This window comes from Hoplias malabaricus, chromosome 4 (assembly GCF_029633855.1).
Source record: "Hoplias malabaricus isolate fHopMal1 chromosome 4, fHopMal1.hap1, whole genome shotgun sequence".
Lineage (NCBI taxonomy): Eukaryota > Metazoa > Chordata > Actinopteri > Characiformes > Erythrinidae > Hoplias > Hoplias malabaricus.
Window position 1 is genome coordinate 68,806,347 of NC_089803.1, and position 15,212 is coordinate 68,821,558.

General features: G+C 45.0%; 1 protein-coding gene across 1 annotated transcript in view; it reads right to left on the bottom strand.

The window, feature by feature from the left end:
- The window catches only part of exoc4 (exocyst complex component 4), a 253,279-nt gene that overhangs the window by 181,643 nt on the left and 56,424 nt on the right, over nucleotides 1-15,212 (bottom strand). Inside the window, exons 8-9 of the mRNA XM_066669357.1 lie at nucleotides 14,524-14,669; nucleotides 13,409-13,497 (exon numbers count right to left, since the gene is read on the bottom strand). Of these exons, the coding sequence (XP_066525454.1) occupies nucleotides 13,409-13,497; nucleotides 14,524-14,669 (235 nt within the window). The remainder of the gene's footprint in view (nucleotides 1-13,408; nucleotides 13,498-14,523; nucleotides 14,670-15,212) is intronic.

Sequence of the window (15,212 nt, forward strand, 5' to 3'; positions counted from 1 at the left end):
CTCTGTGTCTGTGTGGGTTTTCTCCGGGTGACTGTCTGTGAGGAGTGTGGTGTGTTCTCCCTGTGTCTGCGTGGGTTTCGTCCGAGTGACTGTCTGTGAGGAATGTGGTGTGTTCTCTCTGTGTCTGTGTGGATTTCCTCTGGTTGACTGTCTGTGAGGAGTGTGGTGTGTTCTCTCTGTGTCTGTGTGGGTTTCCTCCGGGTGACTGTCTGTGAGGAGCGTGGTGTGTTCTCTGTGTCTGCGTGGGTTTCCTCCGGGTGACTGTCTGTGAGGAGTGTGGTTTCCACTCATCGCTTTTCGATATTTTAAGTTTCCATTCCGTGTGAAGGATCGGGTTACGGTCCGACGGCCTGCAAGTCAAGGCCTACTGAGCTAGAAACAAGCAGCCATCGTGTTGTCAAACCTCTTCTTTGTTTAGGTGGATTGTGTTGTAGACTCTGTGCCGTATTAATGCTCGTAACGCTCACTCTACTGGGCTGAGTCTTGTGGGTGTTTGAGAGTTGTGTCTGCTTTCCTGTGAAGGGACTTTTAAGAAACGCTGCTGGAGAAAAGCGAGGTGTTTTAATGCATGTCTAACACACTGAAAATATCTCGATATTTACGTCTGAGTCTCTGGCGCCGCTGTGATCTGCTGAATATAGACCTGCTGAATATTACAGTGACGTGCTGCTACTTTAACACTGTCTGTAATTTTCTCTCTTCATGTCCGTCCTCCGTTTGTGTGTTTTGTGCGAGCGCCGACACAATTATCCCAGTCAATCAGTCGGTATTGTATCCTGAGAAATCTCCATGTGTGGCTCCTCCACACCTCCTTCCTGAGGCAAAACTTGTGACCTTTCTCCCTTTATTACTCGTCGTGCTTGGTATTGGCCGCCAAAGGCTTCATGATTGTGTGTCATTTACTCCAACAATTACTGTCTAACAATGCTTTCTGTCCTCCTCTCTCCTCCGTCCCTCCTTCTCTCCGAAGCCTTGATTGCACACTGTCTCTAGCCTTCATCAACAGATAGAGACGGCTGAGAAACGTCAATGTTGGCCATCTCCAGCTGAATGTGGAGGATGTGGATCAATCAAGTCCCAAACAAAAGGTCGTGAGAGAGAGAGAGAGAGAGGAAGGGGATGAGGGGGGGTGAGAGGAAGATTAAGAGAAAAACGAAAGAAAAAGATAAATTGGACAGGACAATAGGCAAAGGAGGCAAATTGGAGAAGAAAGAAAGAAAAAGACAGAGTAAGCATGTGTTTGAAAAAGACAGAACTTGAGAAAACAGAAAAAGAGAGAAGTGAGAAAGAAAAATAGAGGATGAAAGACAGGGAGAGAGGGAGGAGGAATTACAGAAAAGACAAATAGGAGAGAAATAAAGAAAGACAGAACAATATCAGTAAAGAAATCATGAAAAACATAAACAGAAGAGTGAATAAGACAGAGAGAGAGAGAGAGATACACGAGAGACAGACACACGAGAGAGAGAGAGACAGACAGACAATGGGGAGAAATAGAAAAGAGAAAGAAAGCGAGGGAGAGTGAGTGCAGAGGGAGTGAAGGACCATTCAGAAGGAAGAGTGCCTGAAGAGAACAATGATTGTGTATTTTAACACCACACAGGGGTTTCATTCTCATACAATTATTGACTTTTTCCACAGACAAGGTTCAATTTAATTTCAGGTACCAATTATTTATGTAATCATAAGAGTGAGGTTAGTGCAAGTCAAGTATTGATTGGTGCTACAAGCGATAGCATTGTTCCCCTGTAACACAGAGCGAGGTAATGAAGGGACACTCTGGAGCTGCTGGCAACTGTCTGTGCTTGTTTTCATCACGGTCTGTTACTGTGTGTGTTTCTGAAGGGCTCATCTCAGGGAGACACCTTTGTGTTTCTTGCATTTCTGAAGTGTGATCAGTGAAGTGGCTGTGAGAAGGTTTCCACAGTGAGTGAGTGACTGGGTGAGTGTATGAAACTGTTCACAGGTGAGTGGGTGAGTGGGTGTAATCATCCACAGGTGTGAATGTTATGAGTGACTGGGTGAGTGTATGAAACTGTTCACAGGTGAGTGGGCGAGTGTGTGTAATCATCTACAGGTGTGAATGCTATGAGTGAGTGGGTGAGTGTATGAAACTGTCCACAGGTGAGTGGGCGAGTGTGTGTAATCATCCACAGGTGTGAATGTTATGAGTGAGTGGGTGAGTGTGTGTAATCATCCACAGGTGTGAGTGACTGGGTGAGTGTATAAAACTGTCCACAGGTGAGTGGGTAAGTTGGAGTGTGTGACTGGGTGAGTGTGTGTGATGTCCCCAATGATTCAGAGCCTGGACCCTCCACAACCTTGATCAGGATGAAGCTCTTATAGATAACAGATGAACGAATGAACGAACAAACGAATGAATGAAAAAAAATAAATAAATCACTCCGGTCATTCCACATTTCTCCTGAAACCAAAGGCACTGAACAGGTAGATTATCCTCTTTTTTCTAAAACAGATAAATTCTCTATACTTCCTACAAACCTGAAACATTTCTAAAAGTATTTGATGGCTTACAGCCCCAATAACATCAGTGGCCACGTTTACATGGAGCCTGATAAACCATTAATAATGCGACTAATAGCACATTACGGGACTTTACAGTTATACGGGACTTCTGCTCACACTCAGATGTCTGTGAATTCTCCTCTCTTCTGCTCAGAAGGGGTTTTGAGGTTAAATTAAGCTTTATAACTCCTTCATTTCTTTATTTCTCTGTCTCTTTCTCTCTCGAAGGGCCTGGACGCCCTGAGTGTGCCTGTGTGAATTAGGTATGATGTCCTACTCCGGTAACGTGTATACTAAGTGGTACTCTGCGCATCACCTGTGGTTTAAATCAGACCGGTGTGTGGAGTGTACATGTAAACACCTTAATCTGAATCCGATTGGAGGAAATCTTCTTCAGCGGCTGCATGTAAACATAGCCACTGAGGTTACGTACCAGTAGAGCTGGGCGATGTGAGCGCAAATCAATATCACGATTAATTGTACATTTTTCCACGATTACGATTAATGAACGTTTACGTTGTTGTTTTTGTTGTTGTATTTATGACCCTCACAGTTCAGTGACGAGGCTTGTGCTGTAAATTTCACTGAAACTAGCGTCGTCTTAAAGTCAAAGCAAAGCACGTCCAAACCACAGACGCTGTTTTTGTTTGGTACAAGCTCGAGTCGCTCGGTCGACCTCTGCCTTTAGGTTCTCCTCCATGTGGCAAATAGGGGGCAGAATCACGTGACTACAGCTTGGTAGCGTGATTTTAAAGAGACAGTACATGAACACACAGTGGGGACAGAATAATATTATGTTGATTAGAAGTTCTGAATGTCGATTTTCCATTAATTGCCCAGCCCTACGTACCAGTGCAGGACGATTAGCTCTGGATCACAAACATCACTCCAGCTCATTCCAGAGGTAGTGGATGGAGCTCAATCACTCCAGAAAATAGAGTTCCACTTTTCCACAGCCCACTGCTGGAGGATTTATTACCCTCTGGTGGACTCCTGGCACCGGACATTGTGACATTAAACTCACACAGAGCTGCTTCAGAGCATCCATTTTCAGTTTATGTTTTTCAGGAGGGATAACTCAAGCTGGGTGTGTACAAGTGAAGGCATGTCCTCTATTAGGTGATTTTAAAACAACATTTAAAGTAATTCATGCAGATGTTGTAGAGTGTGGCCCCTTTAGGAAGATTATAAAACGACTTCCAGTAGTTTTTCTCTCTGATTCACCCACAGTGTGAAGGAACAGCACTGTCTCCTCCCTCAACATCCACAGCTGAAGTGCCCTTGAGCAAGGCACCTAAACTCAACTGCTCCCTGGGGCTGGGATGGCTTCCTGCAGCTGTGTGTGTCTGTTTACTGTCTACAGATGAGTTAAATATGGTGGCACAATTTTGTTACATTTCAAGTGACATGTCTTTGTGTTCCTATTTGTCTGAATAAGAGAAAGAACGTGAAAAATCTTACTGAAAGACAAAGCACTAAAGTGAACCCAAATGTGAGGAATAACACTGACTCAATGAAACAAGAGAATACTGTCTCTAACATTGTAAAAGCCCCCTGTACAAGCCCCCCATCCCTCAGAGTTCTAGACCATTTGACTCTTACAGAACTTTTACAGACTCCAAAAAGCTTAGTTCCCACAGATTCCACGGTCGTGAGGAACCATCGCTCAGTTAAACGCAGACCCAAGGCTAGTCACCAGCTGTAAATTATCCTCATAAAGTCACATAATCTTCTTTTTACGAAACATTAAGTCTTTCACTCCAGAAGCCAGACCCTGATTTCTTAAGAGCACTTTAGCGTAACGTCTGCCATAAACTAATACTTTCAAAAGCTTTGCCTTCTACTGATATAATCATAACTCAGAAAGGCCTCAGAGAAATCAAACCGACACTCCAACAATTTGCTGTATTTATATTTTAACAAATTTTACGCCTTCTTCCGCAGAATTTAACCCCCCATCCTTAGGACAGTGTGCCCCGAGACCCTGAAGGCTGGGGATAGAGGTGCTTGCTAAAGCCTGGCTGCTGTCAGTGGCCCGAAGACGCCAGAGCTTTAACCAAGGGGGCGGAGCTCACAGACACATGACCTCCTCATTCTCTTCTACCTCAGATCCACAGAATTTAACCCCCCACCCTTAGGACAGTGTGCCCCGAGACCCTGAAGGCTGGGGATAGAAGTGCTTGCTAAAGCCTGGCTGCTGTCAGTGGCCCGAAGACACCAGAGCTTTGACCAAGGGGGCGGAGCTCACAGACAAACCCAGAGCTTCATGAACAGAGGTGAGGCTGGGGCCACATGACCTCCTCATTCTCTTCTACCCTGAGAACAACCCGGCGTGCACTCAATCAGAAACACCTGGAAAAGGTGCGCTAATGGGTATAATCATGTCAGCTATCGTAAATGTAAACTAGTTTGTAATTCTCTTTTATTTTTGAGTATTTCAAAGCTTTCCTTTGGATTTCTCTTTTTATCACTGTGTTTAAAGCTGAATGTATAAAAAAAAAGTCAGGTCTGGTTTTGTTTTAATTCTCAGTGTCTTTAAAGCTGCTTTATGACACCATCAAGTTGTAAAAAGCGCTTTAAAAAGCGATTTGAGCTCATTTGTCCAGGACTTTTATTGTGTAATATGAACTGGCTACAAAACAAAATGGAATAAATGAATGAAATATGCAGCAGCACATTACAATAAGAGCTCCTCCTCTTTTGTGTTCATATGAACAACACACCTGCTTCTGTTCTGGGGTCTGTTATAGAGAAAAAAGAGCCTCTGTCGTTGCTACTCCAGGCTCAGCACTGCAGAAACAGCACTATGTAACTTTTAGAGTGTGGGTGGGAAACCACAACGCTGCTCCCTTCCTCTCACCTTTGATTCGAGGACAGATCAGGTGAAGATATAAATAAGGCAGGACTATCAGAGATAAGCGATAGCTGGAACATTTTCACATAAATAAACAGTGTTATTGCTAAAATACTTAAGCGCAAATATTCCCATCAGCCACTCCCTGTGTGCTCTCTCTCTCTCTCGCACCCGCACCCTTCCACTAGTGAGACATTTTTCCATTTGCACCTCTCCTCCTCCATTGTGCAGCACAAATCAGACTGACAGACAACAGCACTTGCTCTCCTGCAGACCAGTCATTCAGCGCGTAGCACACAATCTCCCTCGCTCTCTAGGGAGCAGCGCCATTATGCATAAACAAGATTGCTAATACCAAGTCCCCACTCCTCTCTGTCTTCACTCTCCCTCTCCGAGGTTTGAAGAGCAAACTTAATTTGTAACCTGCGTGTGGAGAAAGGGGGGATTTTAGTGCCTTGTGATTGGCCTAATCCCCTGCAGAATGACGGCGTCGTCTGCTCTTGCTGTTACACAGGGGTCTGACACACACACAGGCTGTATTCTGTGGACCAGGGTGTATTCCACCACCGCAGAAAGATGAGCTGCCATCAGTGACCTCCACGGAGGATTTTCGCTGTAACAGTATAAAACTCCGCCATTGTAGATAACCACCAAAAACCTTATCGTCAAGTAATACATTGAAAATAAGCCCCTCCGAGGACAGGTGTGAGGAAAATTAAACTCCCATCGCCAGTGCAATATCAGAGATAAGTTTACTGCAAGTTAATACAGTGACACAATAAAATGTAGGCTAGTCTGTAGAAACTATTAGCACCTGATCACTCACACACACCTGTGGATGGAGGGAACACACTCCAAACAGTGAGAGACAGACAGTCACAGTCAGTGACTCCAGGAAGGTTTCAGAGGAACCCTTGAAGCTGTGTGGAATCAACACAGCGATGGCCTCTGTAACCTCTATGCAACTATGTCTGATCCGTTTGGTCGCTTTTCTGGAGAAGAGCAACACAGCAGGTCCTAAAGCAAGTCCTGATCCTGCCACTGGCCCTAATCAAGCTCCTCAGTCAGCAGCTGTTACACCAGCACAACCTGGAATTAGCCAGAAATGATCCGAATACGAGCTGGCACACAGAATGGGCCGTGAAATGCTTCGCCCATGGGATGGAACAAAACAACATTCGGGTTAATATGGCAAGTACTGGAGAAGCTAAGCTGTTGTCTGTGAAACCAACAGTAGGAATAGAGTTAAGTAACGTCACACCAGAGGGAGTTTGCTATAGTGAATGACATCACGGCTGGGATAGCGTTGTGCCTGCGATCGAAACACAGGCCGGATGTTATTTCCAGTAAAACACCCCCATAACATAACGATGCCTTAACATCTTTGACTTGTTTGCTTTTTCATTACGTAAATTTGGTACGTGGTTCAGTGTTTCATCACCGTAACCATAGTTTGTTTGAATGGCTACCCTCAGGGAAACATCTCAGCTCCATCAGGGCCAGAACGGAGAGGCGGACCGTTAATGCACTTGGACCGTTATGCTTTAAACGCAGACACACAGCCACTTTAATTATATATGTACGTACAGGGGTTGGACAATGAAACTGAAACACCTGTCATTGTAGTGTGGGAGGTTTCAGGGCTAAATTGGAGCAGCCTGGTGGCCAATCCTCATTGCACCAGTAAGACCATGTGCATCCAATGGTTCAAACATTGTGTCCTGAAGGCGGTGCCGTGTATCAGGACGACAACGCACCAATACACACAGCGAGACTGGTGAAAGACTGGTTTGATGAACATGAAAGTGAAGTTGAACATCTCCCATGGCCTGCACAGTCACCAGATCTAAATATTATTGAGCCACTTTGGGGTGTTTTGGAGGAGCGAGTCAGGAAACGTTTTCCTCCACCAGCATCACGTAGAGACCTGGCCACTATCCTGCAAGAAGAATGGCTTCAAATCCCTCTGACCACTGTGCAGGACTTGTGTATGTCATTCCCAAGACGAACTGACGCTGTATCGGCCGCAAAAGGAGGCCCTACACCATACTAATAAATTACTGTGGTATAAAACCAGGTGTTTCACTTTCATTGTCCAACCCCTGTATGTATGTATATGCGTGGGTATGTTTGTAATGGATGCTTATGTATATGAATGTGTGTATGCATATATGTATTTATAATATGCACTATTTGCACTGGGTTTATTCCTTACATGTATATGATTTCTATACTTTTGTTAATACTAGCTCTATATTTGGTAGCATTTATAAGTTATTGATAAATTATAGTCGTAACTTAAATACTTGCACAGTCTAAGGAACAGTCACTTCTCATTTCACAGTGAGTCAGAGGTATGTACAAACAATATACAGGGTGCAGTTACATTGTGGTGTCTCCTTTCCACATTAAGTGTTTTGTATATTCTGGTGCCTCTGTTCCACATTAAATGACTATCGTATACATTCTGATGCCTCTGTTCCACCTTAAATAATTATCATATACACTCTTATGCCTCTGTTCCACCTTAAATGACTATGGTATACATTCTGATGCCTCTGGTCCACATTAAATGACTATCGTATACAGTCTGATGCCTCTGTTCCACCTTAAATAATTATCATATACATTCTTATGCCTCTGTTCCACCTTAAATGACTATGGTATACATTCTGATGCCTCTGTTCCACCTTAAATGACTATTGTATACATTCTGATGCCTCTGTTCCACCTTAAATGACTATCGTATACATTCTGACGCCTCTGTTCCACCTTAAATGACTATCGTATACATTCTGATGCCTCTGTTCCACCTTAAATGACTATCGTATACATTCTGATGCCTCTGTTCCACCTTAAATAATAATCATATACATTCTGATGCCTGTTACAAATTATATGTGACAAATAAAGAATCTTGAATCTTGTGTACTTTTTTTAGTACCTGCAGTCTACTGCTTCCAAGCGAGCAGAGTAGGGATTAAACCGTGTTTTGTGTGGCATCACCGGTGATATTTCAGGAGGGAGCTACAGTAGCGGAAACCAAACCAGGAGAACCAGGAACCAAAAGCGAGTAGACGAGTGTCGAGTAGAGTAGGTACCACGGAAACCATGAGTTTTAACCCATGATTCATTCATTATCTGTAACCGTTTATCCAATTCAGGGTCGCGGTGGGTCCAGAGCCTACCTGGAATCATTGGGCGCAAGGCGGGAATACACCCTGGAGGGGGCGCCAGTCCTTCACAGGGCAACACACACACTCACACCTACGGACACTTTTGAGTCGCCAATCCACCTACCAACGTGTGTTTTTGGACTGTGGGAGAAAACCGGAGCACCCGGAGGAAACCCACGCAGACACAGGGAGAACACACCACACTCCTCACAGACAGTCACCCGGAGGAAACCCACGCAGACACAGGGAGAACACACCACACTCCTCACAGACAGTCACCCGGAGGAAACCCACGCAGACACAGGGAGAACACACCACACTCCTCACAGACAGTCACCCGGACCGGGAATCGAACCCACAACTTCCAGGCCCCTGGAGCTGTGTGACTGCGACACCTACCTGCTGCGCCACCGTGCCGCCCTTTAACCCATGATGCTCACTTCAAATTTGATTGTATATAAATGTATTGAACTGTGTACTCGATGTCACACAGCAAGTCTAAAGCAGCCCGGGCAACCATGAGGCTTACAACTGTGCACCACTCTATACGTCCCTAATGATCAGTGATCACCTCTCTCGTTTATAAGGAAGACGAGATCGATACCTCCGTTTCTTGTCCATTACTCAGTGCGCTACCGAAGGTTGTGTTGCTCTTGGTGGGCACTGACGGACCCAGAGCAAGGACGAGACTGCAGATGCATCTACATGTGGAGCAGTAATGAACTGGGCTGGAAGTTGGCGATTAATTGAACTGTATAAGTCGTGCTTGAGCAGAGAAGGTTGTAATTAAGCTTCAGAGGCTTGGAATGTATTATTATAATGACTGCCACAGCAGTGCCTTCACATGGCCCCGGGGGAAGGGAGTGAGAGGGAGGGAGAGATGGAAGGAAGGAGGCAGGAGGGAGAGAGAGAGAGAGCACAAGTAGAGCTTTTAGCAGACCTTCAGCATCCACAGAGACACTCACTCACACACAAACAAACAATATTCAGTTTGACTGGACAGAAACAGATTAAATATTGCATTATTCATAACGCTTGGCTCAATTTGTGCAGCTTTAACTTCAATCCATAGCATCAGACCAAAAGATACATCAAGACATCAAATATCTCGCTTTGGAGCATTATTAAAATACAATGCTGCTACAACACCTGTTATTTCTACAGAGAATTAACTAGAAAAAAGCAAACGCAGGGCTCGATTCCATCTCGAAAAACACTCTGAATATCGTTTATGTTTTATTTATCAGTTCTCAAGCCAAACCTTTGGCTCATACATTCATTTCCATCGTGCACTTGCAATGCAAATGATTATTAAAGTACACTATGGAATATTTGACACCAAAATTACAGCTTCCAAATCACTGTGATGCTCTACAGACCTGTAACAGAGAGAACAGAGCCTCTGTCATTGCTGCTCTGGGCTCAGCACTGCAGCCCCCCCTCCGAGGTGAAGTAGGAACATCAGTCAAAGAAGCAGTGTTTTTAGCTTAGTGTTTAGCAGAACACAACAGGAACAGGGACATTCCCTAGGTGCTCATACTGGGGCTTTACACTCTACATGTCCCACTCTGGTTTACTTCCGTGTTTTATTAACAGTTCATTAAGTACTGCCCCACACTAGAGGGGGTCTTAAAGAGGGGCTCTACAGCAGCAGCAGCGACCTTAGCATCTGGGTGAGTTTAAATCTTAACACAGAATAATCAACATGATACAAAGCAGTTGCCCGCACTAACACAGACCTACACAAAGCAGCACGCTAGTGTGCAGGGCAGTGTTTATGTGCTGTTATATGTGTGTGTATTTAAAATTTTGGAAATTATATATATATTTATGGGTTATATTTAGTCATGTGAGGCAGAAGGGACAATAATATTAATAATGTTAATAATAACAATAATAAAACAGTGTATATAAAGCATTTCTCTAACCCACAGGCACTGATTATTTGAGGGGTTTCGGTTACTCAAAATCAGCCCTGTGTCCTTCAGCCCTCCAGTGTCATTCATTCATTATCTGTAACTGCTTATCCAATTCAGGGTCATGGTGGGTCCAGAGCCTACCTGGAACAAGACGGGAATACACCCTGGAGGGGGCGCCAGTCCTTCACAGAGCAACACACACACACCCATTCACACCTACGGACACTTTTGAGTCGCCAATTCACCTACCAATGTGTGTTGGATTGTGGACACACTCCTCACAGACAGTCACCCGGAGGAAACCCACTCAGACACAGAGAGAACACACCACACTCCTCACAGACAGTCACCCGGAGGAAACCCACTCGGACACATGGAGAACACACCACACTCCTCACAGACAGTCACCCGGAGGAAACCCACTCGGACACATGGAGAACACACCACACTCCTCACAGACAGTCACCCGGAGGAAACCCATGCAGACACAGGGAGAACACACCACACTCCTCACAGACAGTCACCCGGATGAAACCCACGCAGACACAGGGAGAACACACCACACTCATCACAGACAGTCACCCGGAGCGGTAATCGAACCCACAACCTCCAGGCCCCTGGAGCTGTGTGACTGTGACACTACCTGCTGCACCATCGTGTCGCCCCACCTCTAATTTATTTTAGGGGTTTGTTTAATCATAGCACTGGGTTCATTCGTTAGAGATGATTTCCAACTTCTGATAACAGAATTGATAATATACTGTATTGAGACATACTGACAGCTAAGGAAGATGACTAGTCGTACAAATGGCCCCTTAATGCTGCTGCAAACAACAAAGAAATAAGCCAACTGCATTATTAATCCAACTATTAATAAGGTGATGAACCCTTAACCTTATGACACGCCTAGTTATAAAATTAAATTAGCATAAGGGTGAACTCTGTTGTCATTTCCATCAAGCGGACTAGTTCCGAACAGCCACCACAGCATAACCTTTACCATTTACCTTCATGGCACTTAGCAGATGCTCTTATTCAGAGCAGATTACAGTTCTAATGTTGCCACAGAAACAGGGAGCTGTAGTGTAATGGTCTTGCCCAAACACTCTTTATAGTGTGGTGTGGTCAGCTTACCCAGGCTTGGACATGAACCCTGGGTTTACTGCTTTTAAGACAGCAGTACATGGCCGTGTAATGGTTCCCCAACCTCACAACGTTTCCTACAGAAGAAGGCATTCGTCACTGGAAGATGGAGCACAGTTGACTGTGTCCAGGCCAGCGGTTAACCTTTCCAGCAAACCAATCACGAGGCCATCAACTGACCTCAAGTCTCCAGAGTGCACCGACCGCTGCAAAAACTTAATTAAAAGGACGGAGAAGCATTTCTGTCAGTCTGAATTCATATTTTCCCCATTTCTAATCTCTGACTTCCGAAAGCCCTGAATGGCTCTGGAGTGGGCGTAATGAAAACAATGACTTTCAACTCTTTCCTTCAGCCCTTGGAAGGCTTATTTCGCTTTTTAAATGATTCCGTGCCTTCAATCTTCTCTCGCCCATTCACCTCTCAGACTGAGGCCCAACACTCGCCATTGTGACAGTCTAAATGAAACAGGGAAATCTCATCTCCTTTTTAATGCTGCAAGGCACTCAACCATCCAAATATTTTTCTCCCCTTTTCACTTTTGAAATGCCTAGGGGAAAAAAAAAAAAGAGTGAGGAGACTATTGGAAGCCCATTTGCTTTCTTATCTAATGTTAATCTGTGCATTTGGCTTGCTCCGTTTGGGTGTCCCGGGTCGGCCGTGATTGGCACCCGCTATCAAACCAAATCAGAGCCTCTGTGTAACGGAGAGACCGAAATATTCCTGCGCCATGCGAGAAATCACTGCTCTAAATAGGAAAATCATAACTGCCAGAGGACTCCTTAAATATGAAGAAAATAAAGCATATCGACTTGTACAAGAGAGCTGCAAACCTGCGGAAGAACTTTTCACGAGTGGGGAACGGGGAGATCAAAACTTTTGCTTAAAAAAATGGACGCTTATTTACTGAAGTGGCTGTCGTTCACACCTCTATCCCCCTCTCTCTCACACACACACATCACCTCTCTCACACTCCATCATTCTGCACAGGCTGTGTCTCTGTGGAATTGGGTGTGGAAGGAGGAAAAAAAAACACAAGCAGGCACACTGCTGTCAAGCACTGCTGATTGAAACTGCAAGGTCATTCTGATGAGAGAGAGAGAGAGAGAGAGAGAGAGAGAGAGAGAGAGAGAGAGAGAGAGAGGGAGAGAGAGAAATAGAGAGAGAGAGAGACAGAAATAGAGAGAGAGAGACAGAGAGAGAGAGAGAGAAAGAGTAAGAGAGACAGACAGAGAGAGAGAGAGAGAGAGAGAAAGAGTAAGAGAGAGAGAGAGAGAGAGAGAGAGAGAGAGAGAGAGAGAGAGAGAGTAAGAGAGACAGAGAGAGACACACAGAGAGACAGAGAGAGAGAGAGAGAGAGAGATAGAGAAAGAGAGAGAGAGAGAGAGAAACCAAGAGAAGGGGAAGAGAGGAAAAAAGAAAAAAGAGCAGGAAGGGTGGAAATGAGGGGAAAACAGAAGAGAGGGAAGGGGAGAATAAATTAAAAAAAAAAAGGCAGAGAGAGAGAGGTAGGGAATAACAGCACAGGTAAACAGAATCAAAACACAGAGGAGCTGGGACACACACTAGGGTGTCTGCCTCACTGCAACAGAGAGACTGTGTGTGTGTGTGTGTGTGTGTACACTCAAAAAATAAGTACTCAGCAGTAACTGGTAGATGACTAAGCATAACGTTAGCCCTCACTTGCTGATGACTTGAAGACATCTCCTCCTCACCATCACCCTGCTCCCTTCTACCTTTCCCACCCATTGACCTCCCCCTTCACCCGGCTCCTCGCCTCTCCCAGACTCACCCTGCAGTTCCCCACTCTTGCTGTAGAGTTCCCTCCGCTGCTCGCGCAGGTAGGCGCTCATGCTGATGGCATGGGATGAAGACTCAAACCTGTGAAGAAACACCAAACATATCCATTTTCACAGTCAGGTGTGAGAGCAGAACTGCTTCAACAGGTGCTTTAATGATCTGCTCTGCTTTAAACAGTATAAACATTTTAACCCTGCAAAATCACTGCGTATTATAAAAGCTATGATCAAGTCTGGACCACACAGAGAAACAGAGCCTTCCTACCCTCAGACAGAGAGAGAGAGAGAGAGAGAGAGAGAGAGAGAGAGAGAGAGCGCAAGGTTTGTTGTGCTCTCTTATGGCGCTTTTCCACTTCATGGTCCCTACACTACTCGACGCTGCACTCTATCTGCTGGTGCATGGACCCTGGTTTGATTTCCACTACAACAGCTGCTCCCGAAATACAGCCGTGACGTCAACAGCAATGGAGAGGATAGCTTTGTGTGTTTGTGACTGAACACCTCTGACTCTCGCTGGATTCTTTCACCGGCCACCGATCCAAGGAGCGTTTGAACCTCTTCAAAAGACAATGGCGTAATTTTACGAGCTGCCGTTGTGAGTCAGATAAAAACAAACGTGATCTCTGCTGGTTAAACGTCACATTTTGGTCCCTACTTGACTCACTTGGAATCATGAGCAAGCAAGTACAACAAAGTACCCAGTTCCATGTACCAGGGACCACATTCACCAAATGGAAATGGAAACCAAGCAGAGTAGAGTCAAGTAGAGCAGTGTAGGTACCATGCAGTGGAAAAGTGGCAGTAATTTTGGCCTCAAGTGATTAAACAGTGATCTCCTGATGATAGGGCCTTTACTTACAGTGCGTTCACACTGAAAGCCACTAGAGCAGCCAATGTTATCCGCAGTGTGGCGAGTTTGTGATCAGGGTTCCAACTTCATGTAAATGAGCAGTACATTTTGTGCAAGATCACATTTTTGGGGAATGTAACTACATGTGGATTCTGCTTTATTTCCCTCACTCTAACACACTTCCCTTTACTTCTGAGTGGACGAATTAGATCTGGCCCTGAATGGGGAAAGAAGTGACAGGCGATGAACAGGACCTACTTGAAGAGAGACTGTTTGGGCCGGAGTGGCTTCTTCTTGGCGAAAAAGGCCCCGAAGTCGCCTCCAGTGCTGGCATAAGAAAGCTGTGCAGAGGGTTCAGCAGCACTGCGAGTGTTCTTCACATCCAGGTAGTCCATCAGCAACACCTGGTGGAACAGAATATTAGGCAGATCTGATTAACATGAGGACAACATGACACCGTATTAAGGTCAGTGCCTCTTAAACAGCTAAACTGACCACAGTTCCCAAAGTTTTAGAACTGGTGGCCCACTTACACCACCTCAAAACGTCCACAGCCTGCTTTAAAATGTAACTGACCATTTAAAATCTAAACAAATACAGCACAACAACAGACTCCAAACGGCAACTGGTTTGGCTTCAAATCTTCACTCGACAAGACCTCAGAGCAACAGCACAGCAAGTGGTAGTTGTTCATTTTGCGTTCCAGTGCATGTGCAGCCTAGCGCTAGGTACCCACTGCTGTATTTTCTTAGTTTTGGTTCATGCTCGGGTTCTTGGTCAGAGATAGAGTGGATGCTTCACTTGTAGCTGGACCTTTCAGTGTGAAAGACCCTGTTTTTTGACCATTTATGTGTTGGTGGGTGAAACTCACACAATAAGACACAACAATTGTATTAGTTATTAGCTTTACTAGCTAGCATTATTAGCTTTCTTGGCCATGAGTGTAC